At 47.5% G+C, this 18,016-nt stretch overlaps 1 protein-coding gene across 5 annotated transcripts in view; it reads right to left on the bottom strand.

Moving 5' to 3' along the window:
• Kif9 (kinesin family member 9) overlaps positions 1-18,016 on the bottom strand; it is a 68,619-nt gene that overhangs the window by 36,557 nt on the left and 14,046 nt on the right. For all 5 annotated transcript variants that reach the window (XM_006243994.5, XM_039081991.2, XM_039081990.2 and 2 more), the window contains 10 exons: positions 16,989-17,072; positions 16,789-16,881; positions 15,271-15,418; positions 14,247-14,311; positions 9,023-9,100; positions 4,394-4,462; positions 3,908-4,012; positions 2,102-2,157; positions 1,005-1,095; positions 74-207 (listed from right to left, as the gene is read on the bottom strand). In XM_006243994.5, coding sequence (XP_006244056.1) covers positions 74-207; positions 1,005-1,095; positions 2,102-2,157; positions 3,908-4,012; positions 4,394-4,462; positions 9,023-9,100; positions 14,247-14,311; positions 15,271-15,418; positions 16,789-16,881; positions 16,989-17,072 — 923 coding nt within the window. The remainder of the gene's footprint in view (positions 1-73; positions 208-1,004; positions 1,096-2,101; positions 2,158-3,907; positions 4,013-4,393; positions 4,463-9,022; positions 9,101-14,246; positions 14,312-15,270; positions 15,419-16,788; positions 16,882-16,988; positions 17,073-18,016) is intronic.

Below are 18,016 nucleotides of genomic sequence, written 5' to 3'. Positions count from 1 at the left end.
TGGCTGAGGTGCCATGGAAGAATGGGGAGGTCATGTTGTGCCCTCTGTCTACCAAGGAGCAGAGAGCTCTCACCTGAACTGGTCTTTGGTTGTCTTCTTAGTCTTAGATTTCTTCCCAGGTTTGACAGAAAAAGGAGCAACCCCAAGTCCAAAGCTTTGTCCATCAGGCTCACCCACCAGGTGCCCTTCAACATCCATAAGCCCTGCCTGCAGAGAGAGGTCAGGGCAAGGAGCATGGGTTATGTTCGAGGTTGGGGCCTCTCAGGAATGCAAGTGTTCACGGTGCAAGCCTTGGGGTAAGCATGTTCTACACGCACACCAAGATGTGGCTGCTTCTACCAGCTTCAGACAGGACCCTAGAAAAATCAATGTCTACTTTACATATTGGCCTCCTAGTAATCCACCCTTCTGGGCTGAAATCAAAGGCGTATGCTACTACGTACATCTCCCTATGGATCCTAAGACCTATTTCCAACCTAGTTCCAAGTAGTGGTCAGTTATAGTACTAGCCATATGTCCAATTCATGGACATCATTTTAAATACAAAAGTGGTAGGCTATATTTTTTCTGTGTGTGTATGTATGTATGTATGTAGATGTGGAGACTGGAGGTCAACCTTGAATGTTATTCTTCATGCTCCATCTATCGCTGGGTCTCTCATTGGCCCGGAATTCCCAAACTATGCTAGGATGGCTGGCTAGAGAGTCCCAGGGATCTGTCTGTCTATGCCTTCCAGAGCTTGCATTGCAAGGATGCGCCACCATGCCCAGCTTTACGTGGTTCTGGGAACTGAACTGAGGCCTCATGTTTGTGCAGCAACAGCTTTACTGACTGAGCTCTCTCTCCAGCCCCTCAAGTGGTTTACTCTTGCCCTGGGCACTCCATGTTTATCCTGGTGTTATCCTGACCTGGGAACTTGCATGACGCTTGTAGTTTCTGCCAAAGTCTCCCCGAAGATGGAAAGTCTGAAGTGAGTGATGTTAGCAAGGCGCACCTGTGCTTACCTTCTGGACAGCAGAAATGGCTGCAAAGTCATTTTTGTCTATGAGAGTGTACTTCCTGCGCAAGGCAGACTCTACTTCCTGCTCCTGTTGGCTTGGGAGAAAGAGTGAGATAGCACCTTGTAATGGGGGATATGCTAAGTCCACTGGGCTGAGACCCAAATACTAGATTAAAAGTTGGTTAAGTAAAGCCCTGACAATGGAGCCACAGCCTCACCATAAGGCAAAAGACAACGCAAACAAAAGGTTCATCCCTTTTCACAATGTGCACGTCCCCACATGATCCAGTCCCCAAACCTATAGAGCACCTTCCAAGCCAGATGCATCAGCTCTAAGATGACATTTCATAGTGCCTGTAAACCTGCACGAGGACTGTGACGTCACCTAGGTTCTAACAGGCCCTTCGGAATCAAATGACCAGGGTGGTACCAACCAGCATTATCTGCTCAGACAATGGATATAAACTAAGTGCTCCTAGAGGTAGAGGACATGCAGGACTCATGAGGCCTAGCTCTGGGCACGCTCACAGCTGGCACTCCAGAGAGTCCCTGTCCAATTAACGAACTCAGCGAACACCCACCAGGGGCCTGTGCACACCCTAAGCACTCAGATCTGATTCTTTACGTGGCAGAGAGCATTCTTCATGCACACACACGCACACGCACGCACACGCGCGCGCACACACACATACACACATGCCTCTCATACACACACACGCCTCTTTCTCTCTCTCTCTCTCTCTCTCTCTCACACACACACACACACACATGCCTCTCATACACACACACGCCTCTTTCTCTCTCTCTCTCTCTCTCTCTCTCTCACACACACACATACACACACACACATGCCTCTCATACACACACACGCCTCTCTCTCTCTCTCTCTCTCTCACATACACACACACACACACACATGCCTCTCATACACACACGCCTCTTCCTCTCTCTCTCTCTCTCTCTCTCTCTCTCTCTCTCTCTCTCACACACACACACACACACACACACACACCTCTCACACACATGACGGTTTTCTTGAAGGCAATTGCCCAGGCCATAAAAAATGAAAATGGAGTGTGAAGAGAGTGAGGAGAAACTTACCTCAGAACCACCCTGAACTGGTTGAATACCTCCTGAATCTGCCTTAGATTGATTATCTGGCAGAAGAAAGAGAGCAAAGCAGAGTTTAGACAATGGTACCAAGGAATGAGGCTGTGTCTAAGCAGAGAAGTCAGGAGCCCTTGGCTGACTCTCAGCCATCTCATTTTGAGCAGTTAAGAGCATCTATTTCTCTTGGTTCCCTCACCCACATCAGAAAGTTGACAACTGTCTTTAGATTCAGTTCCAGGGGACAATATTCTCTTTCGGTTTCCACAGGGAACCTATGCAAAGTACAAACCCACACTCAGATATGTGTATGCATGTGTATGCTTTTAAATATTTATTTATTTTTATGTGTATGAGTGCTTTGCCTGCATGTATGTGTATGCCTGGTGCACCCGAAGACCAGAAGAGGACAATAGATCCCCTGGACCTGGAGTTACAGACTGCCATGCACTGCACATTAGTGCTGGGGACTAAACCTGGGTCTTCTGCAAGACATCAAGTACCCTAACTGCTGAGCCATTCCTCCAGTCCCTAAAAAGGCCTGGAGAGATGGCTGGAGAGATGGATCAATGGTTAAGAACACAGGCTGGTATTCCAGAGCACCCAGGTTCACTTCCCAGCACCTACATGGCAACTCACACTCTCTGTAACTCCAGGACCAGGAGATCGGACACCCTCCCACACAGACATATATGTAGGCAAAACACCAATCTACATTACATTTAATGTGAAGGAAGGAAGGAAGGAAAGGAGGGAGGAGGGAAGGAAGGAGGAAGGAAGGAAGGTAGAAAAACAAAATATCCAGGGAGATAAACACTAGCATTCCCGCTCTCTGCTTCCTGACTGTGTACACAGTCTGACCAGCCTCAAACCTCTGCCACTCTGCCTTCTCTGCCATGATGGGTTACATCATCTGTGAGTCAGAACAAACATTCCTGTCTCGTCTTGCTTTTGTCAGATAGATTGTCATTGTCACAGCAATGAGGACAATTGGTGCAAATACTCCCTAAGGAAAAGACTGTATTAAAATTACTTAAGTAGCTTTCTTCCACTTCCAGAAGGTTTAGATGGACCCCGTTAATAAACCCTCTCGTTTGGGCACAGGCATAGACACATGTGCAGCTGGAGGAAGGTTAGCGGCCTATGAACACTAAACTTGATTCAGGTTGGTTTAATGCTTCCCTTGTGCTTGGAAAGGCCACCAAACTGTCCACATTGACACTTAAGGGGGAGGGATAGTAACCCGTGTAGTTCCCTGGTGAGAGGGTTAATGGCTGCACTGTAAATGAGATTCATTTCCCCCTCCAGCCCCTCCTTTGTGCCTGCTGCTTTCTTTTAAACTCCAACAGTGAGCTCTGGGGGCAGGATCCTCTTAAAGGACTATCGGCCTGACCACCATCCCTTATCCACTTCATACTGCCAGGCACAGCCAAGCTCATCCGAGGGGAAACGCCTTGGCCTACTTTCCTCCTCTGCTGCACAGGTGAGGCTACTGAACACTCAGTAGCCCGGGCCACTCAGCCAGGAGGACCTGGGATTCCATCAGAGCAGCTTTGCTTCAAGGTCTGTGTCCTCCCCCCACCCCCACCGAGACGGATGACCTTTGATATATACACTGTGTATAGCTCACTTTAAGGTTTGTGACCCTAACCATGGACACTAAGGCCATGATGAGCTGAAGGGCCTTTGACAAGGAGGGGCGACACCACTTCCCATCTATTGCATCCACTCCATATCACAGTACTCAGCCTGGAAGTCCAAGAGAGTAGAGCATGACGGTCCCATGGCAGGGCTCCTTACGTCAATCTCGTCCAGTGTCCCCTCCAGGTACCTCCGTACTTGGGAGTTGATCTCAGCAATCTGGATCTCATCCATGGGGTCATAATTCACGAGGGTGCGGTTGGACTTGAAGGATGAAGAACATGTACTACATGAGCGATAAGAACCTGAGCCCAAGCAGGGGCATCGGGGCCATCCTGACAGCCAAAGAGTCGAGCTGGGGACAGGATCTGACCGCTAGGCTGGCTGCTTGCTTTACCATCTGGTCCTGCTGGGGAAGGCCCGAAAAGCAGGCCAGATGTCTCAGCAAACCAGAATGGTGACCACAAGCCCAACTGGGCCACTGGAGGGCTCCACCTGCCACAGAATGTCTGCTGCAAATCCTTTCCTACTCCCTGACCCATGCTAACCCCAACCACCACCACCTTAATGCCCCCCACCTTAACCCACCATGCTGTTTGCCCCTGGTCTCTGTCCCCAGCAACTCCCCCATAGTCAATCCCTTACCAGACTATCATGGATGGCCAGTTCCTGCTTAAGCAATGCCAGTTCCTTCTCTAAATTCTTGACCATTCTCTGTCAGGGAAAACATAACAAATAGGGAAGAGGGTCATCAGAAAAACTACTTGGCTCCTTTGTAGCAAATGCCCAATTTCTTTTCTTTTTTCTCTTTCTTTCTCTCTCTCTTTCTCTCTTTTCTTTTTCTTTTTCTTTTTTTTTTCCCTTTTCTTTTTTTTGGAGCTGGGGACCAAACCCAGGGCCTTGCGCTTGCTAGGCAAGCGCTCTACCACTGAGCTAAATCCCCAACCCCTCTTTCTCTCTTTCTTTAAGACACAGTTTCTCTGTGGAGCTTTAGCTGTCCTGGAGCTCACTGTAGACCAGGCTGGCCTTGAACTTACAGAGGTCCACCTGCCTCTGCCTCCAGTGATGGATTAAAGGCATGTGCCACCATAGCAGCCAAATGTTTGATTTCTTTTTTTTTTTTTTCTTTTCTTTTTTTCGGAGCTGGGGACCAAACCCAGGTACCACTGAGCTAAATCCCCAACCCAAATGTTTGATTTCTTAATTTGGACCCAGATATCCTAGTTATTCCTGCCAATACACTTTGTGTATTGGTTTTTAGGTCATCCATTCTAGTTGGTGGGTGACCCTTTGCCAACTGGAATGAGCTATCGTCTAAGATGGCTTCTTTCAGCAAACATGACTGAGAACTGCACACAGGTTATGGGCTGTCTTCAAACCCAACTCCCAGTAGCTCCTGGAGAGCTCCCTCATCTCCCAAGATAAGGCTCTTCACCTAGGCCATGACATATGTGTGGAGGTCAAAGGACAAGTTACAGTACTCAGTTCTCCCCACCCTAAACTGTTCTACTGCTCTTTCGAAAAATGTGACTCTCGTGTGTGTGTGTGTGTGTGTGTGTGTGTGTGTGTGTGTGTGTGTGTGTGTGTGTGTTTTAATTTTTGAGACAGGGTCTCATTAGTCCATGATGGCTCCAAAGCCATCATGTGGCCAAGAATGACCCTGAACCCCTGATCCTCCAGGCTCTCCCTCTGAGTGCTGGGATGATAGTCATATGCTACCATGCTGGACTCTTAGGTTTGGGTCTTAAATGTCCACTGAAGGTCATGTGGTAAACAATCCCTGTGTTAGTCACTTTGCTGTTGTAACAAAATATCTGAGCCAGTCAAGTATAGTAGTAGTACCCAGCTTTAACCCCAGCATCAGGTGACAATGGCAGGCAGATCTCAGGGAGCTCAAGGCCAACCTAGGCTGCGTAATGAGTTCCAGGACCGCCAGGGCTACACAGTGAGGCTCTGTCTCAAAAACAAACGAGCAAATCTGAACAAATTGCTTTGGGTCCAAAATGATGTGTGAGAAGGGTGAGCGTGCAGAAACAAAGCCATTTACCTCAGAATGGCCAGAAAGCAGAGAGATTGAAGAATGGTCCAAGGACAAGCTACACCCTTCAAATGCACATCCCAGTCATTGGCTTCCTCCAACTGGGTCCAGCTCCCCCTAACAGTCCATTTTTATAAATGGGCATTCTTTGCACTGGGGCATGACTTAGTTCCAGAGCACTTGCCTAGCATGTGTGTGCCTTGGGCTCCAGCCTTAACACCACAAAAAAGAAAAAGTCGAGTGTGGTGGTTTATGCATGTAATTCTAACACTTGCCAGGAGGATCAATAGCCCAGGCTGGCTACATAGCCTAGAAGCCAGCCTGCACTATCCTGCAACTGTCACTAAAGTTTTAAAAAGGAGGAAGAGGAAAGGAGGAGGAAGGAAGAAAGAAGAGGTGTCTGGGAGAGAACACCTCATAGATTCAAGTACTGAGAAATGATAGCTTTTTGGTTTTTTTTTTTTTTTGTTTTTTGTTTGTTTGTTTGTTTGTTTGTTTGTTTGTTTTTCTTTTTTCTTTTTTTTTTTTTCGGAGCTGGGGACAGAACCCAGGCCTTGCGCTTGCTAGGCAAGCGCTCTACCACTGAGCTAAATCCCCAACCCGGAAATGATAGTTTTTTTTAATTTATTTATTATGTATACGGCATTCTGCCTACATATATGCCTGCATGCAGAAGAGGGCATCAGATCCCATTACACATGGTTGTGAACCACCATGTGGTTGCTGGGAATTGAACTCAGGAAGAGCAGTCAGTGCTCTTAACCACTGCGCCACCCACCTGTCCAGCCCAGAAGTGATACATTTTGAGCAACAGAATTTGCCAAATCTTGCCAGGCAGTGGTGCCTGCCTTTGATCCCAGCACTCAGGAGACAGAGGCAGGCAGATTTCTGAGTTCAAGGTCAGCCTGGGCTACACAGAGCTACAGCCAGGCCTCACAGAGCAGCCCTGTCTTGAAAACCCAAATAGAGAGTTTGCCTAGTTGCTTACATTTGATATTTGAGAATATTTTGTAACAGAGGCACAAGGAAGTTTTCAGAGACCTCTAACCAGGAACAGGCTCTTCACTGTCAGAAAATGACCACTGGAAGGAGCTGGTGCCAAAACGAGTGACCACTGTTGTGTCTAATCACAGACCCATGGGCTTCTCACACCGCAGGCCTGCTGTAGTCTAGCCTCATTCAGTCAGATCACCTGGGTACTGAGGCTCACCCGTCACCGTGTGAGTGCACAGCAAGGGCTGACAGACCTCTGGCATCATGGTGGCAATTTAGACACAAAGCGTGAGGTATGTGATCAGAATCCAAATCCTGGCTCAGCCTTTTAGGAAACACCAAGTATATCTCCTTCCAGTATGGACTGTCTTTGGGGCCAAAGAGAAAGGTTTGGTGGCTATTCTCAGCCATCTCATCCTCCCCACTCTAGGAAATACATTATGTCCCAGATACAGAACGTCTGGCCGAGATGCTGGCACCTGCTGTTGGACGATTCTGTTCAGTGTATCTATCACAGGGGACATATGTGGTCCAATCAGAAGGTGAGTTGGGTAGTGGACCCTCTTGGGAAAACCAGCCTCCAACTTACCCTGAGAACAGAGGGATTTTTTCCTAATGCTTGAGAGGTGTGGCAGCCTGTCCTACTGCTGGGAGCTGCTGCCTGGAAACGGTTGCAGAAGCAGACCCGAGTTCAGGGTCTTGAAAGCACCTCCTGTACCCACACACGTAGTACACACATCTGCTTGCACACACATTCATACACACACAAGCATGCACATGCACGCAAACATACACTGTACACACCCATAATGCGCACGCACGCGAACACACACACACACACACACACACACACACACACACACACACACACACGAAAAGGCTCCACAGATAAGGAAGGAGCAAGTCATAGAACAAGGGTGGTTCAACCCAGAAACAGCAAATGCAACAACTGTGAACTCAAAAACACAAATCTTCACTGAACTGAGATGGCACAAGTCTATAATGCTAGCACACAGGGAATGAGGCGGGAGGAACAGGAAATGGAGGCCAGATTGGACTAGATAATGAGACCACGTCAGAAAACGGAAGGCAAGGGGGGGAGGAACCAAAAGAGAAAAGGGAGGGAGGGAGGGAGGGAGGAAGGAAGGAAGGAAGGAAGGAAGGAAGGAAGGAAGGAAGGAAATAGAAAATACTCAGTCAGGCTCTACAACCAACAGAATCAGGAGCTCAGAATAGACAAGGGTTTAGCTGGCCAGGTGCTCCTTTCTAAACCTCACTGAGTTTAAGAATCTGAACTCTGAGCTCTACTTTCCTGCTAAACCACGTTTAGTCTCAAGATGGGATCGTCCTTCAGGGTTTAGAACCTAGAAATGTTTAACCCTTTTGCCAGGGACACAGGGACATACACATGCCCATCTCCAGTGACCTTGATTTCAGAAGCATTTTTGGTTGCTTTTTAAAAAAATTATTTACTTTTATTTTATGCATGTGTGTGTGTACCCGTGTGTACATGTACATGCATGTGTGTTTGTGTGTATGTGTATGTGTGCATTTGAGTGCATATGTATGTTTGAGCCTGGTTCTCAGGGAACCCAGAAGAGCACATTGGATTCCTTAGAACTGGAGTTACAGATGGTTGTGAGCTTCGGTGAGGGTGCTGGGGATGGAATCCAGGTCTTCTGTAAGAACAGTAAATGCTTCTAACCACTGAGCCATCTCTCCAGCCTGTGGGTCCATTTTTGAGACTGTCTCACGGATTCTAGGCTGTCTTTGAACTCATGATCTTCCTAAAAACAGATTCCTCCAAGTTGTCCTTGGACCTCCACTCATATGCCCACACATATACATGCACACATATATACACACAAAATAAATGTGTTCTATCAGGCAACTTGGAGAGACAATGTATGCTGATTCAGCTCTGAAGAAATCTCCTGGGGAGTCCTGGGATACCCAAGTCCCTGAATCCCCGCCTGTGAGCTGAGTGGTAGATCATCTCCCCTTTCACTTTTGTGGCAGTCTAGTGGGGTCTCTGGGGACTATTAACGATAGTGGCTTATCACGGAAAGGAAAAGGATTGACCCAGGACTCCAGGCAAGACTTCAGTGGAGGCAGGAGGAAGCCACACAAATCTGGCTTCCTTTATGACCTCCAGCAGATACTCATGTGGGAGCAGACACACAGGGAACAAACCTACAGACAGCATTCCCAGAGGTGGGAAGCTCCCATCAGCCCCTCAGTACCTCGGCATCATACTTCTCATTGATGGCAGGCTCAGTGGTGACAAGCTTCATCCTGCTGGCAAACCTCAACGAAGATAGCTGAAAACAGACCAGATAGATGTCAGGTGGCCCGCCACTCACACAAGACCCTAAAGACCAGCCTTCTCGGAGGGCATGTCCTCTTCTAACTCTTCCAGCTGCCTTAACTGGCATCAGTTCCCATCCTCAAGGGGACAGCGATCAAAAGGGCCTTTGTGGGTCTGAAGGTTAAGCAAGTGTGATATAGAAACTGGTTAGCGGGTGGAGGTCCTTGTGAGCTTTGCCAAGCAAATATGTAGGTCAGGCTGGTCCAATCCTTAACCAAAATATACATTTAGAAAGGGTACATCAGGCCTGATGGCACGTGCACTTATGAGGTGGTGACGAGTTTAAGATCATCCTCAGCTACGTATTGAGTTGGAGGCTAGCCTTGGCTCCATTAGATTCAGTATCAAAAATACATAAATAGGGTTGGAAAGAAGGCTCAGCAGTTAAGAGAGCTTGCTGCTTTTCCAAGGACCCAAGTTCAGTTCCCAGTACCCGGATCAGGTGGCTCACAACAGCCTGTTACTCTAACTTCAGGACATCTGATACCCTCTCTGGCCTCTGTGGGCACCTGTGCTCACATGCACATACTCACACTCACAAACACACATACACATAAACAAATAAAAATAATTTTAATAACAAGCAAGACCTTGGCAGTGAGGTCTTCAGTAGGGTAGGGAATGGAACAGTAGGAACAGAAAGTTGATAAGAGACCCATGTTGTATCCAGGTCCTTATCTAGTGCACTACCCAGACACTAGTCCACCTCCTCTTTCCCCTCCCTCCCTTCCCCCACTCCCTTGCTTTCTCTCACTTTCTCTGAAACAGATCCTCAATATGTAGACCAGGCTGGCCTCAACCTCACATAGCTCCACCTGCCTTTCCTCTGCCTCCCCAATGCTGGGATTAAAGACATGTTTCTTTTACTTTTCTTCTGCAGAGCTGGAGAGCACACCCAGGGCCTTGTGCATACCAGACAAGTTTTCTCCACTGATGAGCATCCTCAGTCCCACATTGTTCCAACTCTTAACCTACAGCTCCCAGCTTCTGCCCAAACCCCTGTGCTCAGGGAACCCCTGCCTAAGGCACTCTTCCCTCCTTTCCTCCTAACCTCTTATCTCTCTATTCTTGGTTCCTTAAGGCACAGTTAGAAACCAGCCTCCAGCACAAAGCTTTTGAGGTTCTCCTTCACATGAAAGGCACAGGCATAGTGCCCCTCCTACAGGAGGTGCCTTTGGCTCTTTCTAGCTACTTCTCTCAGTCTAGATAGGTGACGTCAAAAAGAAATAATATACGACCACATTCATTGTTACATTTTCCTTGTTTGCTTTTTTGTTTGTATGAACTTGAGGCAGACTTTTTATACATAGCCCTGGCTGTTCTGGAACCCTCTATGAAGAGCAGTCTGGCCTCAAATTCACAGGCTTCTGCCTGCCTCTGCCTCTAGAGTGCTGGGATTCAAGGCTGCGTCTCCATACCTGGCAACTAAGCCATGTGTGTGGGGAGAAGGGTAAAGTAGTTGGCTACATAAACATGAGAACCTAAGAACTTGAGTTAGATTCCCAGAATACACGTAAAGAAGCCTGTGTGGTGGCATGAGCTTGTAATCTCACACCTGGTAAGGTACACACAGGTAGATCCTTGTGGTGTGTTGGCTGCCATCTTAGCCTTAATGGGCTACACCTCCAGGTTAATGAGAGATCCTGCCCCTCCCCCTCCAAAACACAAGGTAGGGGCTGGAGAGATGGTTCAGTGGGTAAGAGCACTTGTGCTGAATGCAAGGGAACCTGAGTTCAAATCCCCTGCACCCTTGTAAAGAGTCAGATATCAGTGTTGGGGGCAGAGAGACAGGTGAATCAAGGAGTCCACTGACCAGCCAGCCTAGCCAAAACGGTAAGATTCAGGTTCTTCAAAAGAATCTGCCTCAAAAAATAAGTTGGCTGGGGTTGGGGATTTAGCTCAGCGGTAGAGCGCTTGCCTAGCGAGTGCAAGGCCCTGGGTTCGGTCCCCAGCTCCGAAAAAAAAAAAAAAAAAGTTGGCTAACAACAGGAGGAAGAACTCTACCATCCTCCTCTGGCCTCTGCTCATCCTTTCTCACTACAAAGAAAAGCAGGACACCACAGTGATGGCCTGACTCTCAAGAAATGGCCCCCACCCCCAAGAAAAAGAAAAAAGAGAAGGAAGAGGAAAGGAGGAGGAAGAAGAAGAAAAAGGGGGTTGGGGATTTAGCTCAGTGGTAGAGTGCTTGCCTAACAAGAGCAAGGCCCTGGGTTCGGTCCTCAGCTTGGGGGGAAAAAAAAAAGAAGAAGAAGAAAAAGAGGAAGAAGCGGGGCTGGGGATTTAGCTCAGTGGTAGAGCGCTTACCTAGGAAGCGCAAGGCCCTGGGTTCGGTCCCCAGCTCCGAAAAAAAGAACCAAAAAAAAAAAAAAAAAAAAAAAAAGAGGAAGAAGCATAAGTGGTAGCCCATTCCAAAGCAGACTTGACATCTCCTAAGTGACTTCTGGGCCATTATGGCTAGAGGCCATGAGCAGCCACGTGAGTGGGTGTCCTGGAAATAGCCTCAATGCACACGTTTTAGGTGAGGGTGGAGCACAAGGCAGGCCCTGAGAATGGAGCCTCCTGTAATGCTGGGCTGACTGTCAGTGAAGAGGCCTTGAGACTAGGAACAGGCTTAGAATGGAATAAGGCACCTTGCAGTGGCCCCAAGGACTGGTAAGGTTCTTAACCCAATTGGTTAAATGTTCTGTCTGCCACTGGACATTTGAGTGACCTTACATAAATCTCATCACTCCCTGGTACAGGGATGAGAAGCCTGCCTTATGAATCCTTGGGAGACTCAGTGTGCAATTTCTGATGTCTCTGTGAAGAGAGCTCTCAGAAGAAGCCTGATTATTATAGGTGCTAGGTTATGCTGCTCCAAACATGACTGTTGTTTTTGTTTCAGGGCACTGGTCCCCCATCCCAGCATGCAAGTGTGAGCATCTACACACACACACACACACACACACACACACGCACACACACACACACGCTATTACATAGAGTAAAACTACATAATAGGAACGTGTTATTTTTTAACATTTAGAGAAGAGATTCATTAGCACCCACACCCCTCATATACCTTTGTTCTAAACTCCTAAGACCACACATCTGGGCCTGTGGGTCCAGACCTGGGCAGAGCCCCTGGGCAGTGTGGGACTAAGAGCGTGGAGATCCCAAGGGCCAGGAGAGTTGCTGCCTGTGCTCCGACTATCTCAGGGGTGGAGATGGGAGGGTGGGGCTTTCACTGTGCTGGAAGGTCCCATTTTCTTTTCTTTTTTCCTTGTTATGTAACAGAGTTAGAGTTTATTAAAGGTATTTTAAATAGATTTTTAAGCACAAGGATTAAGAAGCAGAGAGGAATCAGAAAGCAAGACACAGCAGAATATACAATCACTGGTTTGCAGGACTGAGTAACTCAGGAGGAAACAGAGATGGTCACTGAATTTCTAGAATATTAAAGTAATCTTGGCCTGGTTAGTAGGAAGAACTGCCTTCCATTTTATTAAAAATACTCATTGCCTTCCCTTTTTGTGCCTTTTACTTAAATATGAATTATATGTCAAAAGGAATAGCCACTGATTGACCCCAAGGCTCCTCTGTTTTGTTTTGAGATAGAGTCTCACTAAGTAGCCTTGGCCAGCCTGTAACTCACTCTGTAGACCAGGCTGGCTTCTAACTCACAGAAACCCTCCATCTCTGCCTCCTGCGTGCTATCACACCTGGCTTTCCAAGGCTCGTCCTTAAAGCAATACTACAATAAGAATACTTACTACAAAGCCTCCCAAGTGCCTTGATACCTGTATCTGCCATCATGTCTTATATCCCAGAACGACATGCCAAGGACCCCAAATGGGTCCATGACTAAGATATCCCAGCATGGGTGACCTCCTCAAAGCAGCGTGGATAGAGTTCTCAGGGGTAGCTTTCTTATTAGTAAGGCAGCCTGGAGGTCAAAGTTGATACAGCTCCTCTTAGGGATCAATTTTGCTTTGTTATGAGATGAGACCAGGAGGTTCCTAAACCCTTTCCCTGGAGGTGCTGTCTCACGTCAGCTGGAGCTCTTTGGTTTGGCCTCCCAAGTCCCAGGGCACTGAATGTGTGGCAAGAGCACTCTCCCTAAGCTGGGACAGTCCCTAATGTATACAGGCTGGTGGCCCTACAGTCATGTCTTGCCTCACAACATCCCTGGAAATGACCCATTTCACCTAAGTGAATTCTCCAGATAGCTGAAGTTTGCCTCCAACACTTGCAACAGTAAAAAATCTAGGGACAGTTTTCCTAACTGTCTATGACAAGGGTACCCTAGAGGGGGAAACCCAACCTGGGATGGAGGCCCTTGTCACTGTGTCAGACACTTATTCCTGTCTGACATTTTCAGGACACCTGTGTCCTGCTACCGGATTCTCTCCCTGAGTCCCATCAGTGTCCACAACTCTCCCCTCTTCAAACTCTCTCTATCATGTGAAGAGCAGCCAAGGGCTCAGCCCTTCCAAACACATCAAAGCCCTTCAATTCCCCTTTCCTCCCTTCTTAAGCCCTCCTGTAGAGTAACAAGATGTTCCTGGCATGAGTCACCTGCTCAGTTCTGTCATCGCCTCTACCAGTAACACTTGTGCGTCCTGCTGCCAATATCTGAATGCCACCCAGCTCAGTACCCACCCAGCTTCAGGGAGGAAAAGCCTTTCCCTTCCCAGGCCTCTTTTGAAGGTCTTGCCTACCCAGGACTCTGACATGACTTAGGACCAGGGCTTCTCCTTCTGCACGGGGGCTCTGTTGCATCTTTTCTCAACTATTCACTTCACATGAGCTGTACCCCTGAAAACATGTTCTTTGTCCCCACAAAACTGCTTTCACTGTGCCCTTCTTACATAAGTCCCCAAGGTTAAGTCTTTCTTACACCTGTGCTTCTTTCTTAATATGGTTTATTGTTTGGTGTTGGCATCCTGGTCTCTGTCACCCTCAGCAGTTGTGGCTCAGATTTGTCCTTGTGGTCCTGAATAATGCCATGGATAGTGGCATCTGTGCCAGTCTGGATCCAACCTTATCCATGCTGAACCCTCAGCCCCTGCACCATGGGGAGAAACTCCAGCCTGGTTGCACAGGCTGTCTCTACCTACCGTTTCGTCTAACTGGGCAGCTTCTCCATAGATGTTTGTCACAAGGACCATATTGCAGTTTCCCCCTGCAGAAAGGGACACGAGAGTTTCCTTTAGGATTGACAGGGTACTGTTATGGACCCAATACTTGTGTCCCCACAAAATTTATAACCTCCAAAATCCCAAAACTCAGTCTAACCTGTTTGGAATGGAACCTTTGGTAGTAATTACTTTTAGATAAGGTCTGTGTGTGCAGCCCCTATGCTGGGCGTTTCTGTCTTTGTAAAAAAAAGAAAAAGCAGACCCATTTCATTCTCTCCAGGTGAGGATATGGCCAAGAAGCAGCCATCTGCAAGGAAGGAACCAGATCTACTGGCACCTCGATCCTGGCCTTCGCTGTCCACATAACTACAAGGAATGCATTTGCACATGCCTTCCGCCTGTGGTGCTTTGTTTGAACAGCCCATGCTGACTTAGAGACAAAGGAGACAACCCTAGCTGCATAAGGCTATGAGGCAAGAGACAGAGGTAGGAACAGAGAGAGACCATTAGATGTACACAGGAGGAACCAGGATAGAATAGACACTTCAGGAGACTGGGACAAGCTCAGGAAGGAAGGTGTGAGCTTGGACTTTGCTCATGGCCAGGAACCAGTGACTGTGTTATTAGGCCTGACAAACCCCAACACAGGTGAGGATGACAAGGAGGCTCCCACTGTTGTGTCCAGGAAGGTGTAAAGGACACGGGGAAATGATAGGAGAGGCCCTTTCCCTGACTCTCCAAGGCCACAAAGGTCTCTGCCAAACCGTTTAGGGACAAGGTGGAAAGAGAAAATGTTCCCAGCAGAGGCAAAAGCTTGAATAACAATTCTAACAGCAAGAATGCCTGAAGGCTTGTCCAGTGTCTGACTGGCATCACTTTTGAAGAGCCACAGTAAACTCACTGCCCTGGGTCAAAGTGATTCTCCGATCCCTAATGGCAGATAAGCCAGGCCTAGTCCTCCCCAGAACACAATCCCTCCTCTGAGAGCCATCCACAGCCTCACCTAAGGAGTCTTTCAGAGCATGGGTGAGCTTGCTCTGCCGGAAAGGGATGTGGTCCCGATTCTGGTCCCCCAGGGCAATGATAGCCTGCTCCAAGAATGACAGCGACTTGTTGATGTAGGTGGCTTCCTTTAGGACTCTACCTTCTGACTGCAAACAAAATGTCTGGGTCACGCTGAACAGAATAGGGAGGCAACCCTATTGAGGTTGCCTACCCTTACCGGTTTACAGGCAGCCAGGCTGGAGCCTCCTCCCCAGAACGAGGACCTTTTCCTCCAAGTTGGGAGTGTTTTCCATTTTGGGTTACTGATAATGGTAATAGTAAAACTCACAGGAACATTCATATGAAGGTTGACATGAATTAGAACACACAAATGAATATCCATATGATACAGTTACATGTATAAATGCACATGAAATACCTGAGCAGGTAAGCCTATGAATAGTCACATAAATATAGTAGCACGCACAAGCGAATACTCATCTAAATACTCTCATGAAATTTTGTGTTAAAATATCTTTGCAAATATATATTTGAAATTAAATATGCATGTGAATTCTTTCATGTCTATGCACAGAGAAACACCATGCCAGTGTGGAGATTTCCTGAGTACTTACTGAACACTGGTGAGGGGTAATTACAAGGAACCAACTCTTTCCTATCAAAAGAATGCTCACAGGAACGAAATCTTCGGGATGCTATTGCCATCTCCCTACCTTGTAAAACTGTTTGCTCAGCAAAGACCCTGCTGTATTGTGTTTCAGAACTTGATGATCCAGAGAAGCTGGCCCTTTCCCCCGTTTCCTTCACACCAATTTTCAAAACTAATCAATCACCAGAGACTGTGAGGTCAGACTCCAGTCAAAGGAGAAAAGACTCAGCATTCTTGTGTTAGGATAAAAACCTATCTTGGGGTTGGGGGTTTAGCTCAGCGGTAGAGCGCTTGCCTAAGAAGCGCAAGGCCCTGGGTTCGGTCCCCAGCTCCGAAAAAAAGAACCAAAAAAAAAAAAAAAAACAAAAAAAAAAACCCTATCGTATTTTTGGTCGGGTGTGCTTGTTACTTGACTGAAGCTATGCATCCTCTCACAAAAGTAAAAGCTTACGGGGTTGGGGATTTAGCTCAATGGTAGAGCGCTTGCCTAGGAAGCGCAAGGCCCTGGGTTCGGTCCCCAGCTCCAAAAAAAAAAAAAAAAAAAAAAAAAAGGTAAAAGCTTACTTACAACTTTGCTTTCCTTTGTAAGATACTGTGAGGTCCTGAGCCCCAGGCTTACTTCCAACCCAATGTCGGCATTACGTGAAGGGGAATCATCTCACGCAGTGGTTAGAAAAGCACGCCACTTCATCTGGATGTTCTCTTTTTTTTTTTTTCTGGAGCTGGGGACCGAACCCAGGGCCTTGCGCTTCCTAGGCAAGCGCTCTACCACTGAGCTAAATCCCCAACATCTGGATGTTCTCAAGAGTCCAATGTGGGCTATGCACACACAGAGTAGGCCACAGGGTCTGTGGCTTCTTGACTTACCCCCGTCTTGCTGAGCCTCTCTGAGCCTGCCAGGTCTACCAGGTTGATTTTGGAAGTGATATACTTTTCATCTGATAAGGTCCGAGAATGAGCCTACAAAGACATCCAGACAATTTAGAGTGCCCTGGGAGGAGCTTCTGGCTGGGTGGCACCCACGGGAGTCACCAGTCTTCTCTGGTGAACAAAGAACGCACACCAACCTCCATGTAGATGGTGAAAATGCAGTGTGACCTGGATGAGTTCTTGTTCATCGTGTGGGAGGCAATGATCCTGTTGGTCTCTCCCTGGAGGGGAAAGGAAGTATATGTGACATTTTGAAAACTGACAACAAGGACTCTCAGTCACTGTCCAATACTCAGACCATCACCATCAGCTGGGCCTTCTGGGCAAACGTCTTTTGTAAACTAGTAAAAGGGAAACAAATGGGGGTTTGGTGCTGTACTTTCACCACCAGAGATTTCCGGTAAAGCTTATTCGTTTGCTTATTTTGGAGACAGGGTCCCATTATGTAGCCCTGGCTAGCCTGGAACTCACTCTGTAGACCAGATTGACCTCAAACTCACAAACCCTCCTGCCTCTGCCTTCAGAGGCACCAGAAGAGGGCATCAGATCCCATTACAGATGGTTGTAAGCCATGATGTGGTTACTGGGATTTGAACTCAGGACCTCTGGAAGAGCAATCAGTGCTCTTAACCGCTGAGCCATCTCTCTAGCCTCCCCAGCCCTGCAATTTTTTGTAATGCAATGATTTTTAGTAAACGTACAGAATTGTACAACATTATCACAATCGTATTTTAGAACTGCTACATCATCCCAGAGTTCCCTGGGGCCATGGGCAGTTAGTGCCTTCCCACTCCCTTCCCAGGCAGCCACTCAGCTGCTTTCTGGTTCTCTGTGTGGCTATTCTGGATTTTCCACCAGCATAAACTCAGTCCATGTGGCCCTCTGTGGCTGATGGCTATGTTTCCAAGGTTCATTTATGTTGTAGAATGCATCCTCATTCTGTCTGGCCTCCCCCACCTGTTCCCTTTTACTGCTGATTTTCCACTGTAGAGCTGTTTATCTATTCACTGGCTAACAGACATCACGGTGACAATCTCTAATGGCTATGAACAATGCTGCCATGAACACATATGAACCTTTGTGTGTATACGCATATGTGCCACACATTTGTTTCTCTTGGGTAGACAGCTAAGAAAAGAATCACTAGGTCTTTTGTAAAACATGA

Source organism: Rattus norvegicus, chromosome 8, assembly GCF_036323735.1.
Source record: "Rattus norvegicus strain BN/NHsdMcwi chromosome 8, GRCr8, whole genome shotgun sequence".
Classification (NCBI taxonomy): Eukaryota; Metazoa; Chordata; class Mammalia; order Rodentia; family Muridae; genus Rattus; species Rattus norvegicus.
Note: the sequence above shows the minus strand (reverse complement) of the source record. Positions and strands in the feature narration are given on the sequence as shown.